The 14,482-nt window shown below is 37.5% G+C and overlaps 1 protein-coding gene across 1 annotated transcript in view; it reads right to left on the reverse strand.

Moving 5' to 3' along the window:
• LOC131961851 (cadherin-10-like) overlaps positions 1 to 14,482 on the reverse strand; it is an 81,939-nt gene that overhangs the window by 10,056 nt on the left and 57,401 nt on the right. The window contains exons 7-8 of the mRNA XM_059326762.1: positions 10,020 to 10,273; positions 371 to 507 (exon numbers count right to left, since the gene is read on the reverse strand). Coding sequence (XP_059182745.1) covers positions 371 to 507; positions 10,020 to 10,273 — 391 coding nt within the window. The remainder of the gene's footprint in view (positions 1 to 370; positions 508 to 10,019; positions 10,274 to 14,482) is intronic.

Below are 14,482 nucleotides of genomic sequence, written 5' to 3' on the forward strand. Positions count from 1 at the left end.
TATTAGACTATTGTTTTCTTCAATTTCTTGTTCATTTTAATGCCTGGTACAACTAAAGGTACATTTGTTTGGACAAATATAATGATAACAACAAAAATAGGTCATAATAGTTCATCGTAACATTACATTACATTATCGGGAAGTTATTACATTATCAGGTTGTACAAGGCCCATGTTCTGAGAGTTAACAGTATTGGAGTGTTACTCTGGTTGGGAAACAAACACCACTATGTGCTGGGCAGTGACTCTGAACCTACCCTCTTCTTTCACTTCAACACAACATTCAGAGGTTAGTTTAAATTCCAAAAAATCCAATTTGGCCCACAGAAAACCAGAAAACCCTTCTTCCCGTCCGTCCGGCTGCACTTACTGAACTCTGTGGCGGTGACGGTGATGTTGTGCCAGGCGTTCTCTTCTCTGTCCAGCTCCCTGAGGATGAACACTGACCCGTTGCCTGTATGGACGTTGAACATTCTGTCCATGTCGGTGCGCCGATCAATAGAGTACCTGCCCAAAACACACACACAGTCACTTCTATACTTGTGCACTCAGCCTGTGTGGAAGTGTGCCGTGCTCCCTTGGTGAGGGATACAGGGTACAGTCACATTTACACAGTCTCTCAGGTGTGAACTGGAGTGAAAATGGTCACATTTTTACTGGTGAGTCTCTTAGAATTACATAAAATGATAAAGATTACAAATAGTGTATATTTATAGACCATTGTTTTCTTCAATTTCCTGTTCATTTTAATGCCTGGTACAACTAAAGGTACATTTGTTTGGACAAATATAATGACAACAACAAAAATAGGTCATAATAGTTTAATTTAAGAGCTGATATCTAGACATTTTCCATGGTTTTCTTGGTCATTACCAAAATTATTATCAAGAAAACCATGGAAAATGATGGTTTTAAGGTTTTATTTTTATTTGCACAGTTATAATTACATAAAATGATACAGATTACAAATAGTGTAAAGTGCAGGGAGAGGCAGAAAACCCAGATGGGCTTATTTAAAGTAATAGTTATAAGAAAGTAATAAACTGATAATAGAAAAAACATATGTAACATCAACAATAACAAAAACAATATAAAAACAAAAATATAAACATGATATAAGTGTATTTGTGTGTGAATTAGAATTTTAAAACAGCAGTTAAATGGGCTTTTAGACATCTTTTGAAACATTTTCTAGAGATGGAGCCAGGTGGGATAAAAGGTATTCCATAATCTAAAGACTGACGCGTTGGATAATAGTGAACTTGAGAATAAATTCAAATTTTAAATAAAATTTCTGTGAGGAAGTGTGCCGTGTTCCCTTGGTGAGGGATACAGGGTACAGTCACATTTACACAGTTTCTCAGGTGTGAACTGGAGTGAAAATGGTCACATTTTACCGGTGAGTCTCGGTTAAATTGACATTCTGTGTGGTTAGAGGAGGTTTTTAGCAGCCAGGGCACTCAAAACACGTCTGACTAAGCATGATGGACTTGCCTGCACTCTGCTATTGTTTCCTTTCTTTGCTATTCAAACCACACATTAAGAAAAAGATGAATTTTAGCACCAATCCATGCAGCGGTTTGCCCTTAGAAGAAAGGGCAACTTTGTCTAAGAGAACTAAATTGGTTTTCACCTGCACAAATGAGCCAAACTACAGGAGGTAATAAACCACTTCTACGCGTTTTCAGACTGCTGTTTCAAGGGTCGCTTTACAGGAAAGCACAAAAACACATTTTTTCAATTAGCCTTTGTGTCATCAAACCATGCAGTTAGTAGTCTTAGGTTTGCATGCACAACATTGCACAAATCCGGTTCTGAAACATTTGCCGCCATTTATAATGATGCATGTAATTTCATGTGTGCTGCTCAAAAGACAAATTCAAACAATGCCCTAGGTAATAATCCACAGACCTCAGGAGAGAGGACTAGATCTATTGTATCAAGCAGGAGATCCATATTTGACAGGATATTGTTTCTCAAAGGACAAATTGATTTTGAGGTTTTTCAAATGTCAAAACAAACAAACGATTTACTTTAATTGCACTTCAAAATCCAATCAGTGATCAAATAGAAGTGTTTATTTTTTTGAAATGCTTTAGTTTTAGTTTAGTTTTTATTAGTTTTAGTGTTTTTGTAATGTGGTATTTGTTGGGTGCGAGCTTCAAAGAGGCCATTACAAAGAAAAATAAAACTAACATTAAAACGAATATAAACTAAGCATATTCCAAAAAAATAAAAACTAATTAAAACAAGCAAACTCACTCTAAAAACGAATTAAAACTAACTGAATTTGAAAACAAAAAATCACAACGAAATTAAAAAATAAAACTAATGAAAAATCCAAAACTATTATAACCTTGCTATGTGCACAACTACAAAAATAAAAAAAGAGCATATTGTTGTGATTTGTGTGAAGTGACCCTTTAACACATGGGTTTCAAACTCGCGGCCCTCGCGACGATATTTTGTGGCCCTCACCTTGATATGAAAGTTTAATGTGAGTTTTATATGAATGACACTTTACCGTGTTGTGTGTGGAAGGTCCCTTTATTGCTCAAGCTGGAGCTTTGTTTCACTTGTTTCTATGACGACGTTAACAATAATAATTATAACGGTAATTTTGTGTCTTTTTAAAATAATTTTGTGCCTTTTTTTGGTAAGTTGTGTCTTTTTTTAGTAATTTTGTGTCTTTTTTGTAATTTTGTGACTTTTTTTGGTAATTTTGTGTCTTTTTTGTAATTTTGTGACTTTTTTTGGTAATTTTGTGTCTTTTTCTAATAATTTTGTGTCTTTTTTAGTAATTTTGTGTATTTTTGGGTCATTTTGTGTCTTTTTTTGTCATTTTGTGTCTATTTTTAGTAGTTTTGTGTCTTTTTTTGGTCATTTTAATACTGCCTCCAGCGCCCCCCAGCTAATTTGAGTTTGAGACCCCTGCTTTAACATGTATGTTACAGTGACTTTCATGGGGCTAACAGTCTAGAATAGTCGTCCTGCCTCGTGCTGATGACAGATTTATGTAAGTGTTTGCAGTCCCACACACACACACACACACACACCACACAAGACAACAGGTTATCCAGTCGTGTTGTTTTTCTCTGCTTCCCAGACTACTGTGATACATCAGTGTGATTAATGGAGTAGCAGGCATCAGGAGGGCCGGCGTAAGAGGGAGGAGACCCCCGAGGGGAGACTATGAACCGGGGCTCTCACTGCACCGCCGCACCGCTCTCCCCTCGCCGCAGATCCACCCCCCCCGCCGCCCCGGGCCCCCCGCCCCCGGCCCCTCCCCCCTGCTTCTCCTGCAACAACCTTTTTAGTGTCTTTATCTAAACACTCCCTCCTCGTCTCTGCCTGCCTCTGCTACCACCTCGCCGGCCCTCACAGTAACTCTAACCTCGTTAAATCCGCGTCGGCCGTGGGCTTTACTAATTGCTTTTCTAATATTCCCAATAATTCAGCTGGCTGGGCCTAACCCTTCCCCTGATTAATGACAGAGAGATAACAGCGCGCTTCGTCCTGACCGGGCACCCAAAGTGCTGCTCTCAGCAGGCAGGCAGCTGGCTGGATGGGAGGCCAGGCAGAAGGACATGGAGGGTTACAGAAATGTTAGTGATCAGCGGGTTGGGACATATATCCTCTTTCCTCCCTACAGAAGCTACATGACCTGCTGGCTCGCCTCAGTGTTTTCAGAAGTTATTCTTCAAGAACAAGAGGCAGAGGGAATCAGGCAGAAGTATTTGTTTGGGGATTTGCAGGTCAAAATGTGTCCAGCTAGCTCTATATTTGGAGAAAAAGTTTTTTAGTCAATGAGGTTACATATAATGGTTGTTTCAATGACATTTCAACGACTATATTGCAAGGAAAGTAGGATCTAGGTACATTTTAATTGTATTCATGTAAATCATGGGTCTCAAACTCGCGGCCCACGGGCCAATTGCGGCCCTCGTGACGATATTTTGTGGCCCTCACCTTGATATGAAAGTTTAATGTGAGTTTTATATGAATGCCACTTTACCGTGTTGTGTGTGGAAGGTCCCTTTATTGCGCAAGCTGGAGCTTTGTTTCATTTGTGTCTATGACAACGTTAACAAAAAGAAAGGCAGCTGCTACTGGAACGTTTTTTGGTAATTTTGTGTCTTTTTTTAGTAATTATGTGTCTTTTTTTAGTAATTTGGTGTCTTTTTTGGGTCATTTTGTGTATTTTTAAAGTAATTTGGTGGTTTTTCAGTATTTTTGTGTATTTTTTTAGTAATTTTGTGTCTTTTTTTTGGTCATTTTGTGTCTTATGTATGCCTCTATGTAGTAATATTGAATCCCTTTGTAGTTGTTTTGTGTGTCCTTGTGGTCTTTTTGTGTCTCTTTCTAGTTGTGTTTTTGTCTCTTTGTTGTCATTTTAAGTCTTGAAGTGATATGACCTTGTAGCTGTTTTGTCTCTTTGTACTACATAGTCAATATCTTTGTGTCTTTCTTTGGTTGCTTTGCACCTTTTCAGAGTTGTTGTGTGTGTCTTTGCAGCTGTTTTGTATCTCTTAAATTCAGCCCAGATTTAAACCCTATAAAGCCTGAACCATGAAATTGTTGCCAGAAAATTATATATTTTTTTAAAAAACTGGAGTGTTTATTAAACCTGCTGACTAATTAAAACAATAAATAAATAAATATCAATTTGCACATATGAATTCTAATTTGTATCATATTTGATAAATCAGGTCTTTTTGTGCAATTTGTTGCTCACAGTATATTTTTCTTAAACTAACAAAAACATATTAAACCAAACATTTTTAACCTTTTAAAACTTTGACTTTCCAATATAAACATTTTGGTAAACTTCAGTCATTTTTCAACCTGGGCCCTATTTTCCTATTAATTATCTTTCTAAGAAACAAACATGGACGACAGCTTTTGAAAATGGTCCAGTACTGAGGGACTGCCACTGACAACATTATCTAAAGATAAATAATAAGTCCTTTTCTGAAATCTTGCAAGGGTGACATGAGAGAGGAACAGTTTGTTGTGTTGGAGTACATAAACACAAACCGTAGCTCAGTTTAATCCCAAAGATTTTCGGTAAATACAGATATTTGTTTTTGCAGATTTCCATATTCTGCCAGCAGAATGTCGAGCAACCCTTTGCATAGCTTTCATTGCACGACAAACAAACTAAAACTAATGCAACCAGGGGAGACGCCCCCTGCTGACCGTTAGAAAGAATGCAGCTTTAAGGCACTTCCTCATTGGCTTCACTTTTCAGGCCCTGGAGGTTGCAGCTCAGCTACAAATAGACTCTAATACTGCAGGAGGAGAAGAAATCCTCTTACAAAACACCTTTTCCAAAAGAAAATAGCTGAGGGACCTGCGGCACAGAGCAGAGGTGAGTTATTGTGTTGACCTGGCATCAGTACACACCGAAGCACGGCAGGTTAACAGCAAAAACAATCACTCTGAAGCCAAATATCACCTGATTTATGACTGATTCTAAAATATCTCTGCACATTAATTGCCTCAGACGATTACATTTCAGGCCAGTTTTGTGACTGCTGGCTTGCTCAATACTGGACCAATTTCAAAAATTGTTGTCCCCATTTGTCACTTTGACACAAAAACACAGGGAAAATAGGTTCCAGGTTGAAAAAAAATAGATTAGTTCCCCTTTAACACAAATGTTTTCTACAAGGCTTGTGTTTTGCATATGAATATTGTACATGTTTGTATTTATAAACATGAGAACAGATGACACTATGAATGAATATTCAGTCTCTAATTTGTGCATATTTCATGTCAAACCGTTTAAATTGTAGCCGAAGAACAGAAACAGCATTTAAAATATTGCAGCACTTAATCGTTTCATTGGGACTAATAAAAAAAGCTAATAAAACACTTTTAAGAGTTGGCAGCTTTTTAAAAAACTCTGGGTCAGCTTTCCCCATGGACAAAATTACTCCACTACAAGTTAAAGTCCTGCATTCTAACTTACTGAAGTAAAAGTACAAAATTATCAGAAAATGTACTGAAAGTATCAAAAGTAAAACTACTCATTTTGCAGAATGGACTGTTTTATATGTTCTAAATACAGGATTATTTTTCTCAGGGGCTCATTTTATCTACTTAGTATACTGTTATGAGGTTGTTGTTTAGTTAAAAAGCCTAATCACTTTAAAATGATCAGGTTTTTATGTTAAATTCTCGACCTGAAATGTAACTAAAGCTGTCAGCTAAATATAGTGGAGTTAAAGGACAATATCTGCCTCGAAATGTAGTGCAGTAGAAGTATAAAGTTATATAAAATGGGAATACTCAAGTAAAGTACAAGTACTTTAAAATTGTACGCAAGCACAGTACTTCCAACCACCAATGGTTGTATGTGGTAATATTCCTTTAATATTTTTCACATCTCAGGGGCTTGAACATCTAAGCAGCAATAGTAAGATAATTTGTACCGGTAGTTGTTTTGTGTCTCTTTGTAGTAATATTAAATCTCTTTGTAGTTGTTATTTGTCTATTTGTGGTCATTTTGAATCTCTTTGTAGCTGTTTTGTGTTTCTTTGTAGTAGTTTTTTGTCTCTTCGTAGCCATTTTGAGTCTATTTGTAGTAATGTTGAGTCTATTTGAAGTGATGTTGCTTCTCTTTGTAGCTGTTTTGTGTCTCTTTGTAGTCATTTTATTTCTCTCTGTAGTCTTTTTGTGTATCTTTGTAGTTCATTTGTGTATCTTTGTAGTCATTGTATGTCTCTATGTAGTAATATTGAATCCCTTTATAGTTGTTTTGTGTGTCCTTGTGGTCATTTTGTGTCTATTTGTAGTAATACTGAATCTCTTTGTAGGTGTTTTATGTCTCTTCATAGCTGTTTTGGATCTCTTTGTAGTCATTTTGAGTCTATTTGAAGTGATATGACCTTGTAGCTGTTTTTTTGTCTCTTTGTAGTAATATTGGATATCTTTGTGTCTCTTTGGTTGCTTTGCACCTTTTCATAGTTGTAACGTGTCTCTTTGCAGCTGTTTTCTATCTCTGCAATCATGTTATACATATTGCACGTATACTGTTCATGCATGCAGATGTCCTTTCTCACTGGAGGATTTGTGTTTACATCTGTGTCTAAATGTGCTGGTGTCTGCTCGTGTTGTGGCGAGCTAATAAAGATAACCGTCTCAATGACTTCCTCATGCCAGGCAGCCCCCGGGCTTCCTGGCCCTCCTCCTCCACCGCGCGGCTTTAAATGCCACGGGATAGCTACCTCCTTGATGATGGGCGATAAAAGAGAATGATATCATATTTGACACCTGCAATAAAGTGGTGGAACTTCAACCTTGAGAGCCAACTCCCTTAGTGCATCATAAAAATGAAAAAGTCTTTGAGACAGAGTGGAAGGCGCAGCCTCACACCCCGCTGCCATTACTCCCGTTTAATAGAATACTTGCATAATTTTGTATCTCCGAGAACTAAGTTGTCTAAGTGAACTTTTGTCACATTTGTTATGTCTATCGGGGGGGAAAAGGGTCTCCCAAGCAAGGCCACAGTGTGTGTTAATGCTGTGTTTGTGTTTATAGCGAAGAAAATCTAAGGAGCTTTTAACCACATTTACCAAGAAAGTTAATATTTAAATCACTCACTTAATGGAAGTTCCTATATTGCTTGAATGAAATAATTATTTCTATAAGTGCTTCACATAAATAGAATTCCATTAGAAGTCCATGACCACTTGAATACATTAAAGCGTAATGTTTTTTTTAATGATAAAACAAATCTTAATTATTAGACTAAAACTTCCTCTGGTTTGAAAATGTATAAGGATGAGACAATGACATGTAAGTCATAGTTGTTGTTGCTGTTGTTGTTGTTGTTGTTCTTGTGTGTCTCTCTGTAGTTGTTTTGTGTCAGCTTGTAATTGTTTCTGGGGTTTTTTTTTTCGTCTGGTTGTTTAGCCCCTTTTGTTGTCATTTTGCCCTTTCTTTGTAGTTGTTTTTTGTCTTTTTGTGGTTATTTTGAGTCTCTTTGTAGTGATATCGCTTCTCTTTGTAGTTGTTTTGTGTCTCCTTGTGGTTATTTTGCGTCCCTACGTTGAAAAAATGAATGTCTTTGTAGTTGTTTTATCTCTCTTTGTAATAATATTGAATCTCTTTGTAGTTTTATTTTGTGTCCTTTTGGCCATTTTGAGTCTCTTTGTAGTAATAGTGAATTTCTTTGTAGTTGTTTAATGTGTCTTTGTGGTCATTTTGTGTCTCTCTGTAGTAGTTTTTTGTCTCTTTGTAGCCATTTTGAGTCTATTTTTAGTAATTTTGAGTCTATTGAAGTGATATTGCTTCTCTTTGTAGCTGTTTTGTGTCTCTTTGTGGTCACCTTGTGTCTTGTTGTAGTAACTGTGACTATCTTTGTAGTTGTTTTATGTCTCTTTGTGGTAATTTTGTCCTTGTAGTAATAGTGAATCTCTTTGTAGCTGCTTTGTGTCTCTCTCTGGTTGCTTTGCACCTTTTCATAGTTGCTGTGTGTCTCTTTGCAGCAGTTTTTTTTTAAATTGTATCTCCCTGTAGGTGGTTTGGTCTCTTTGTAGTCTATTTATGTTTCTTAGTGGTCATTTTGAGTCCCTTGCTGCTTCACACATGTCTCTCTGAGTAACGTTTATGTCAGTGAAGGCTCTGACAGTTTGGGCCCCTGGGCCTGTGTCCATCCATGGCCTGTTGTAGGATACTGTGAGATATGTTTTAGTCCAAGCTAAAATGCAAAACACTGATATACTCTCAGTCAGGAAACACATCAAAAAAGTGTCAAATACAATCTGGCAAATTTCAGACAGATCAGGAATTCATTAACAGCCAGAGCAGCTTTGATGTTTTTACACTGTATGATCTTCTCACACATAGACTACTGTTTAACCAGCTGGTCACTGCTGGACGACAGCACTCAAACCCATAGAATCTCTCTATAAAAAAGCCCTAAAGGCTCTTGATTAAAAACCCTTCTCCTTCCATATCTGCAAGACCCCTAAAAAACATTTTTTTTTAAGTTTCCATAATTTAAAACTTTTAGATTTGCCTGTTTTGTATACAAGAGTCTCCATAGTCTAGCTCCACCGCCGCTGAATGAATTTATAAAGAAAAGGACTCTGGGAGGTGTTAGCACCAGGGCCTGTGTTAGAGGAGACTGTGAGATTCCCCTCATACACTACGTATGGGAGGAATGTGTTATCTGTTGTGGGGGGGGGAGTCTTCCCTTCACAATAAGGGAATGTCCCACTTATGTCTTTTAAAGGAAATCTAAAACAATGGCTCAAAATGACATCAAAAGTGTGACCACTAACTGGACTTGAACATTACTTTTTATTGCATAGTTATATCCTGTCTGGGTCTGGTATGTGTTGTGTTGTGTTGTGTGTGTGTTGTCTCCTCTATTTGTATCTTCCCTATGTACTTGCTGTCTTTTATATTTGTATTTATTTTTATTTTTTTACGGACTACAGATGCAAACTAGCAGTTTTGCTATAATCCGGCATATTTCAAAGATGTTTTTCGATGTTCTTTAACCCATTTAAGCCGGGAAAGCATTACCACATTTCTACCATTAAAACCGGGGGCGCTGTTGTGTTATTCTACCATTAAAGCCGGGAAAGTGGATACATCGTTTTGTAGTATTTGTAGTTTTTTCCACCTATTTTCGGTCTCTTGGCCAATGAAATGCATCAGAATACATGTGGGAGTGTCGCAATGCATCATGGGACTTTTCCAGAACTTTGAAATCATGGCGGAAGACGACTATAGCAGAGGGAGCTCAGATATAACAGGTATAACCTCTCAAATACTTTTTGAATTTCATTTTTATCTGCTATAGAGGCTGAAAAATCGATTATTTAGTAGGAAGCGTTGACACTTCTGTTGAATTTCCAGAAAAACTTCAGGTTTTTGGGGGTTATTTTAAAATGGCCCAGAGGTTTTACAGGCATTTTTTCCAGGCGTTTTAGGCCTAAATGGTCCCTATCTAAAAATAAAGTATTAAAGTAAAAGTAAAATATATTCTTGGGCGTGATTACCTGACCATGCTGCTTTTGTCATCGAGATCGGAGGCGCTGACGGAGCCGATGACGGTGCCCCGGGCCGCGTCCTCCTTCACCTCCATGACGTAGCTCGCACGCTCGAACACCGGCGGCTCGTCCACATCCTCTACGATGATCTTGACCGAGGCCTCGTCCCTGAAGGGCCCCACGGAGAAGAAGCGAGGGTTGATGTGGGAATTTTCCACCTGAATACGGAGAATGTACTGTCGCTTCCTCTCAAAGTCCAAAGGCTGCAAAACAGGAAAAAGATGCAAAAAAACATGAATGAGTGAGATGTTTACCATACTGTGACTTGTCACTTGTTTCTTCATTTTCTTGAAATAAAAAGAAAACTGCACTGTGACTTTTTCTTTGTCCCTTATTATTTACTTTAAACACTCATTTCTATGCAGAAACACGTTCAGATGTTGATTTTGGGGAAAGCTAATATCCATTCAGAGCATCCTGCCACATTTAATTTCAGGTCAGATTGGGATTTTATTCATTAAAACGGCAATCTTTTCCAGAACATCGTCTAATGAGCGCGTGTGAGGGGCTCTGTGTGCCGTTCAAGGACACTAACAAGACTGTTGATGGACACACATGGGCTGCTGCATAGCTCAGACCTGTGCTTTTTTGGACTTATAAAGTCCTTTCATTAACTACCGCTGCTTCCCGAGTAATGTGATTGATGTGGCATTTGGGTGGAAAACTCACATGACAACAACATGGTCGGGTTAATGTACAAAAACAGCACGCAATCTGTGTTACACATGATAAAAAAGGTATTTTTATACAGGGAATCTGGTTGAGCAAAGCACTGTTAATGATTTTAATTAAAAAGTACATTTTCTTATGTTTTTCTTGCTGTTTTTCTTGCTTTTAGGCAGAAACAAAGATGTATAAAATTCTGCTTTCAACTTGATTTCCTGATCCCTGCCGAAACAATCAATCAAAGTCGTCTCTAGAAGTCTGCTGCGTGACATCTGTTCATTTTGCTTTTATTTTTTTGTTTAATGGAGAGATCAGTGCATCAGATAAGTACATAAGCAACAGGAAAATAGTGGTTTGTTGCTGTGTCACTGGATGGTGAGACTTCAGTGTGCTGTCTCATTTCACAGCATGATGGAAAAATATGAATTATTAAGCAGAAAAACACTTAATTTTGCAGGTAGTTTCAAGGTTGTACATATTTTAAATTTTGAATCTATCAATAGCAGTGAAGTCTGTAAGTAATACCATATTTAACTGTTGTAGATAGGGCACTTAAAATACTGTATTTCTTCACTAAATCATGGCTCTTGGCCTCTAAAACGGAATAGAAATTTTTTTGTAGAAATTTTAAATACTAATTTCAAGGAGTCGCATACTCTTTATGGTGACTCAGTCACTTTTACTAATCTTCTCTGACAGAAATGGTGACTTTTTTCCCCCAATGATTGTTAATAAGAGAAATATTGTATACTGATGCTTTCAAAAGAACAGAAATTCTTTATAGTGTATAATATACAGGTATAAATACCTATAAATATAAGTATTTATAATCTCTGCTGGGTAGTTGAAGTCAAATATTTATCTTTTTTTAACAAAAATTACTTCTTAAGCAGCTCACACATGTACAAAATGAAGCAAATCTTTTTTTTTTACTTGTCAACTGATTTCTTGATCACCTCCACAGTATATTTTAGCTGTTTAGTTCACAGTGATACAGATTTAAAAGCTTCATTTTGTGCTTGTTGTTTTTGCAAGTAATATATGTATATCTATAGTAATACGATGTATATTTATGCTAGACCTTTTCTGTTGGCATACATGCTTTCATTTTACCCATTTGTTTGCTTTAAAGGAAGCAGCTCTGTTATTTTTTTTTACGTTTGATCCCCTATAATCCTGCATCTCCTGCACACTGCTCTTACATGGTGTAATTTATGGGCTGCACACAGTGATTAAAAGCCTGATTCCTGAACGATCGCTGATGTTTCTGTTCTTGTGCGTTTCGGCACAGGTTGGCGGTATGTTTTTTTGCTTTTATGTTCCTTTTCTGAACTTTTTTGAAGTTGTAGCCACTGAAGGTATCCCCCCATTGATGGGAATAATTGGGGAGAGCGGTGCATTTTAATGAATGTGCACCCAGCGCTGTGCAGGAGCAGCTGGATCAGAGTGAGCTGCCTTGCAGGCTGCCTACTGTACATATGAAAGGCTGCCGTTGGAAACAGCCAATAAAAGCGCGGAAAATCCAGATGGAAAGACTCGTTTTCTGAAGCCATGAATAATAACATAATATGAGTCGGTGATTTTTCGCCGTTTCGTGTTCAGGCGGGGGGGGGGGGGGGGGGCACGTCAATGGGAGGAATATGTTGCTTTGAAGGACCGGTGCAAGCGGAGATGGGACACACTCCCACTTGACAAGCCCATTTAATTAGTAGGTTCAGAATTAGGGCATGCTCACACCCCACACACACTCTGCCCGCACACCACATCCACTACAGCACCGCCGCGGCTACAAAAGGCAATTATGTCATCTTCCACTTAATGATGGCATGATGGAAGCGATCAATCGGAGGCTGCAGAGAGAGCGCTTGATAAGGCAACTGCCAGATTCTGTTGAATACATCAGAAACACACCACAGCACACCGCTGAATGCTGCGATCCATACTGAGCATCAATATTTCTGCTTTGGTCTCAGCTGAGAGGCAAAATGAATCTCACTCAAAACACATGTACTGGGAGTGTAGGCAAGTGTAAGTCGGAATCTAATCATCCTGCTGTCCGTCCTCTGGCTGGCTGTCAGAGCATATATGGAAATAAAAAAAGTTTCGAGCAATTTATTCTTTACTGAGTGCACTTCATTGTGTTGCTGCATCATTTTTTTTTTCTTCTTCCCCCCCAAAATGAGAAAAGTGATGCTCATAAGCAACGAGGCATGTTTGTTTTCTGGTGGGATGAAGTCAAGGGGTTCTCAAACAACAACAAAAAAAAACATGTCAAAACTATTTCCTACATTTAGTTTTCCCAATCTAGTAAATAACATAATAAAATAGAAATCTACGCTATGCAAATGGCTGCATTAGTAATGCACGAACCCTACTTAAAATTCTCCTTATTCATTCATAGAGACCTGATATAATTATAGATTAAATTAAACTATGCTGTCCATTAAACTCAACCCTATCTATGGCATTTTTTTGATCCATTCCATGTCTTTACATTCTGTAATTACCTCTTTACATAGTAGATTTTTCATTGATAGTGGTGGAGTTCAGCAGTATTCAAATGGGATTCACAGGAAACTGCTGCTGCTGCTTCACATTAAAGGTTCTCAAGTGGCAAAACAACCAGCTTTTCATCGTGCATCATTCCCCAGAAACCCATTTGTCACAATGGCTATTGATTGAAAATGTGTCTACAAAAAAGACATGTTTATTTTGGGTGATTTTTTTGATAGCGAATCAGGTTTAAGTATTGTAGAAGTAGAGAAGGAGAGGCTACAGTGAGCTGTTAGATGAACAGCTGCAGACAAAAAGCTGCAGACCTCCAGCAAAGTTCAGCATGAAACTGTATTACAGTTGGCCTGATGGAATAAAGTTGATTATTGACTGATTTCTTTATTAAAACAATGAGTTTGTTTTGTTTGGCTGAGCAGTGAACTGATGCACCAGTTGCTCTTCTGTTGTATTTCTGACAAAGTAGCTGCTCGTGGAGTGTTTGCTGTGGTATTATCACACAGCAGAAACCAGTGGTGCTGCCAAATCAGCCCCCACTCAAATCTTAAGGATTCTAATTTTAATGCCTCATCTCATCATGTTTGATGTTCAATTCTAGATTAGTGGCAAAAAGCAGCTTCCGTCTGTGTGTACGGGATGTGTTCAGGCCCAGTATACATACAGAGTTTACACACATATATATATATATATATATATATATATATTAACTTAACCCTTTATTATTTTCTCTTAGGTTATCATAGGTTTTATGTGGTAATTATGTTTGATGTTTGTTTGTCTAGTGTCTGTCTAGTTTAGTTTTAATGTTATTTCATGTGTTAAAGTTTTATTTATTATTGTTGTTTTATTTATTTATTTAGGTTGGTTTTGTGACTTTGTTGTTGTTCTTTTGTGCTTTTATGTTGAAAGGACAAAAAGAGACTTCCTGTCGATCGTAAAACCAACTCGCGTGAGTTGATACTGTAAAGATAACATCAAGGAGTTCAATGTTCTATGTTTTAGCCCCCGAAGAGGAATGAGGTTAGTTTTCACAGTAATCTTGCATATTTAACTGTGTTTTGTGTTTAAATAAGTATTGGATCAAATTAAACTCAGTAATTCATGCTAGCAAGGTTTGATACAGTAAGCTAGTTTTGCTCCAATTAATCCACTTGTATTTCTGTGTGTTTTATATTTGTTATTGCAACTTTCAGTTTGCAAACTGTAGCTTTACCCACCTTAATTCTCAGGTCATT

The sequence above is a fragment of the Centropristis striata genome, chromosome 23 (assembly GCF_030273125.1).
Source record: "Centropristis striata isolate RG_2023a ecotype Rhode Island chromosome 23, C.striata_1.0, whole genome shotgun sequence".
NCBI classification, from domain to species: Eukaryota; Metazoa; Chordata; class Actinopteri; order Perciformes; family Serranidae; genus Centropristis; species Centropristis striata.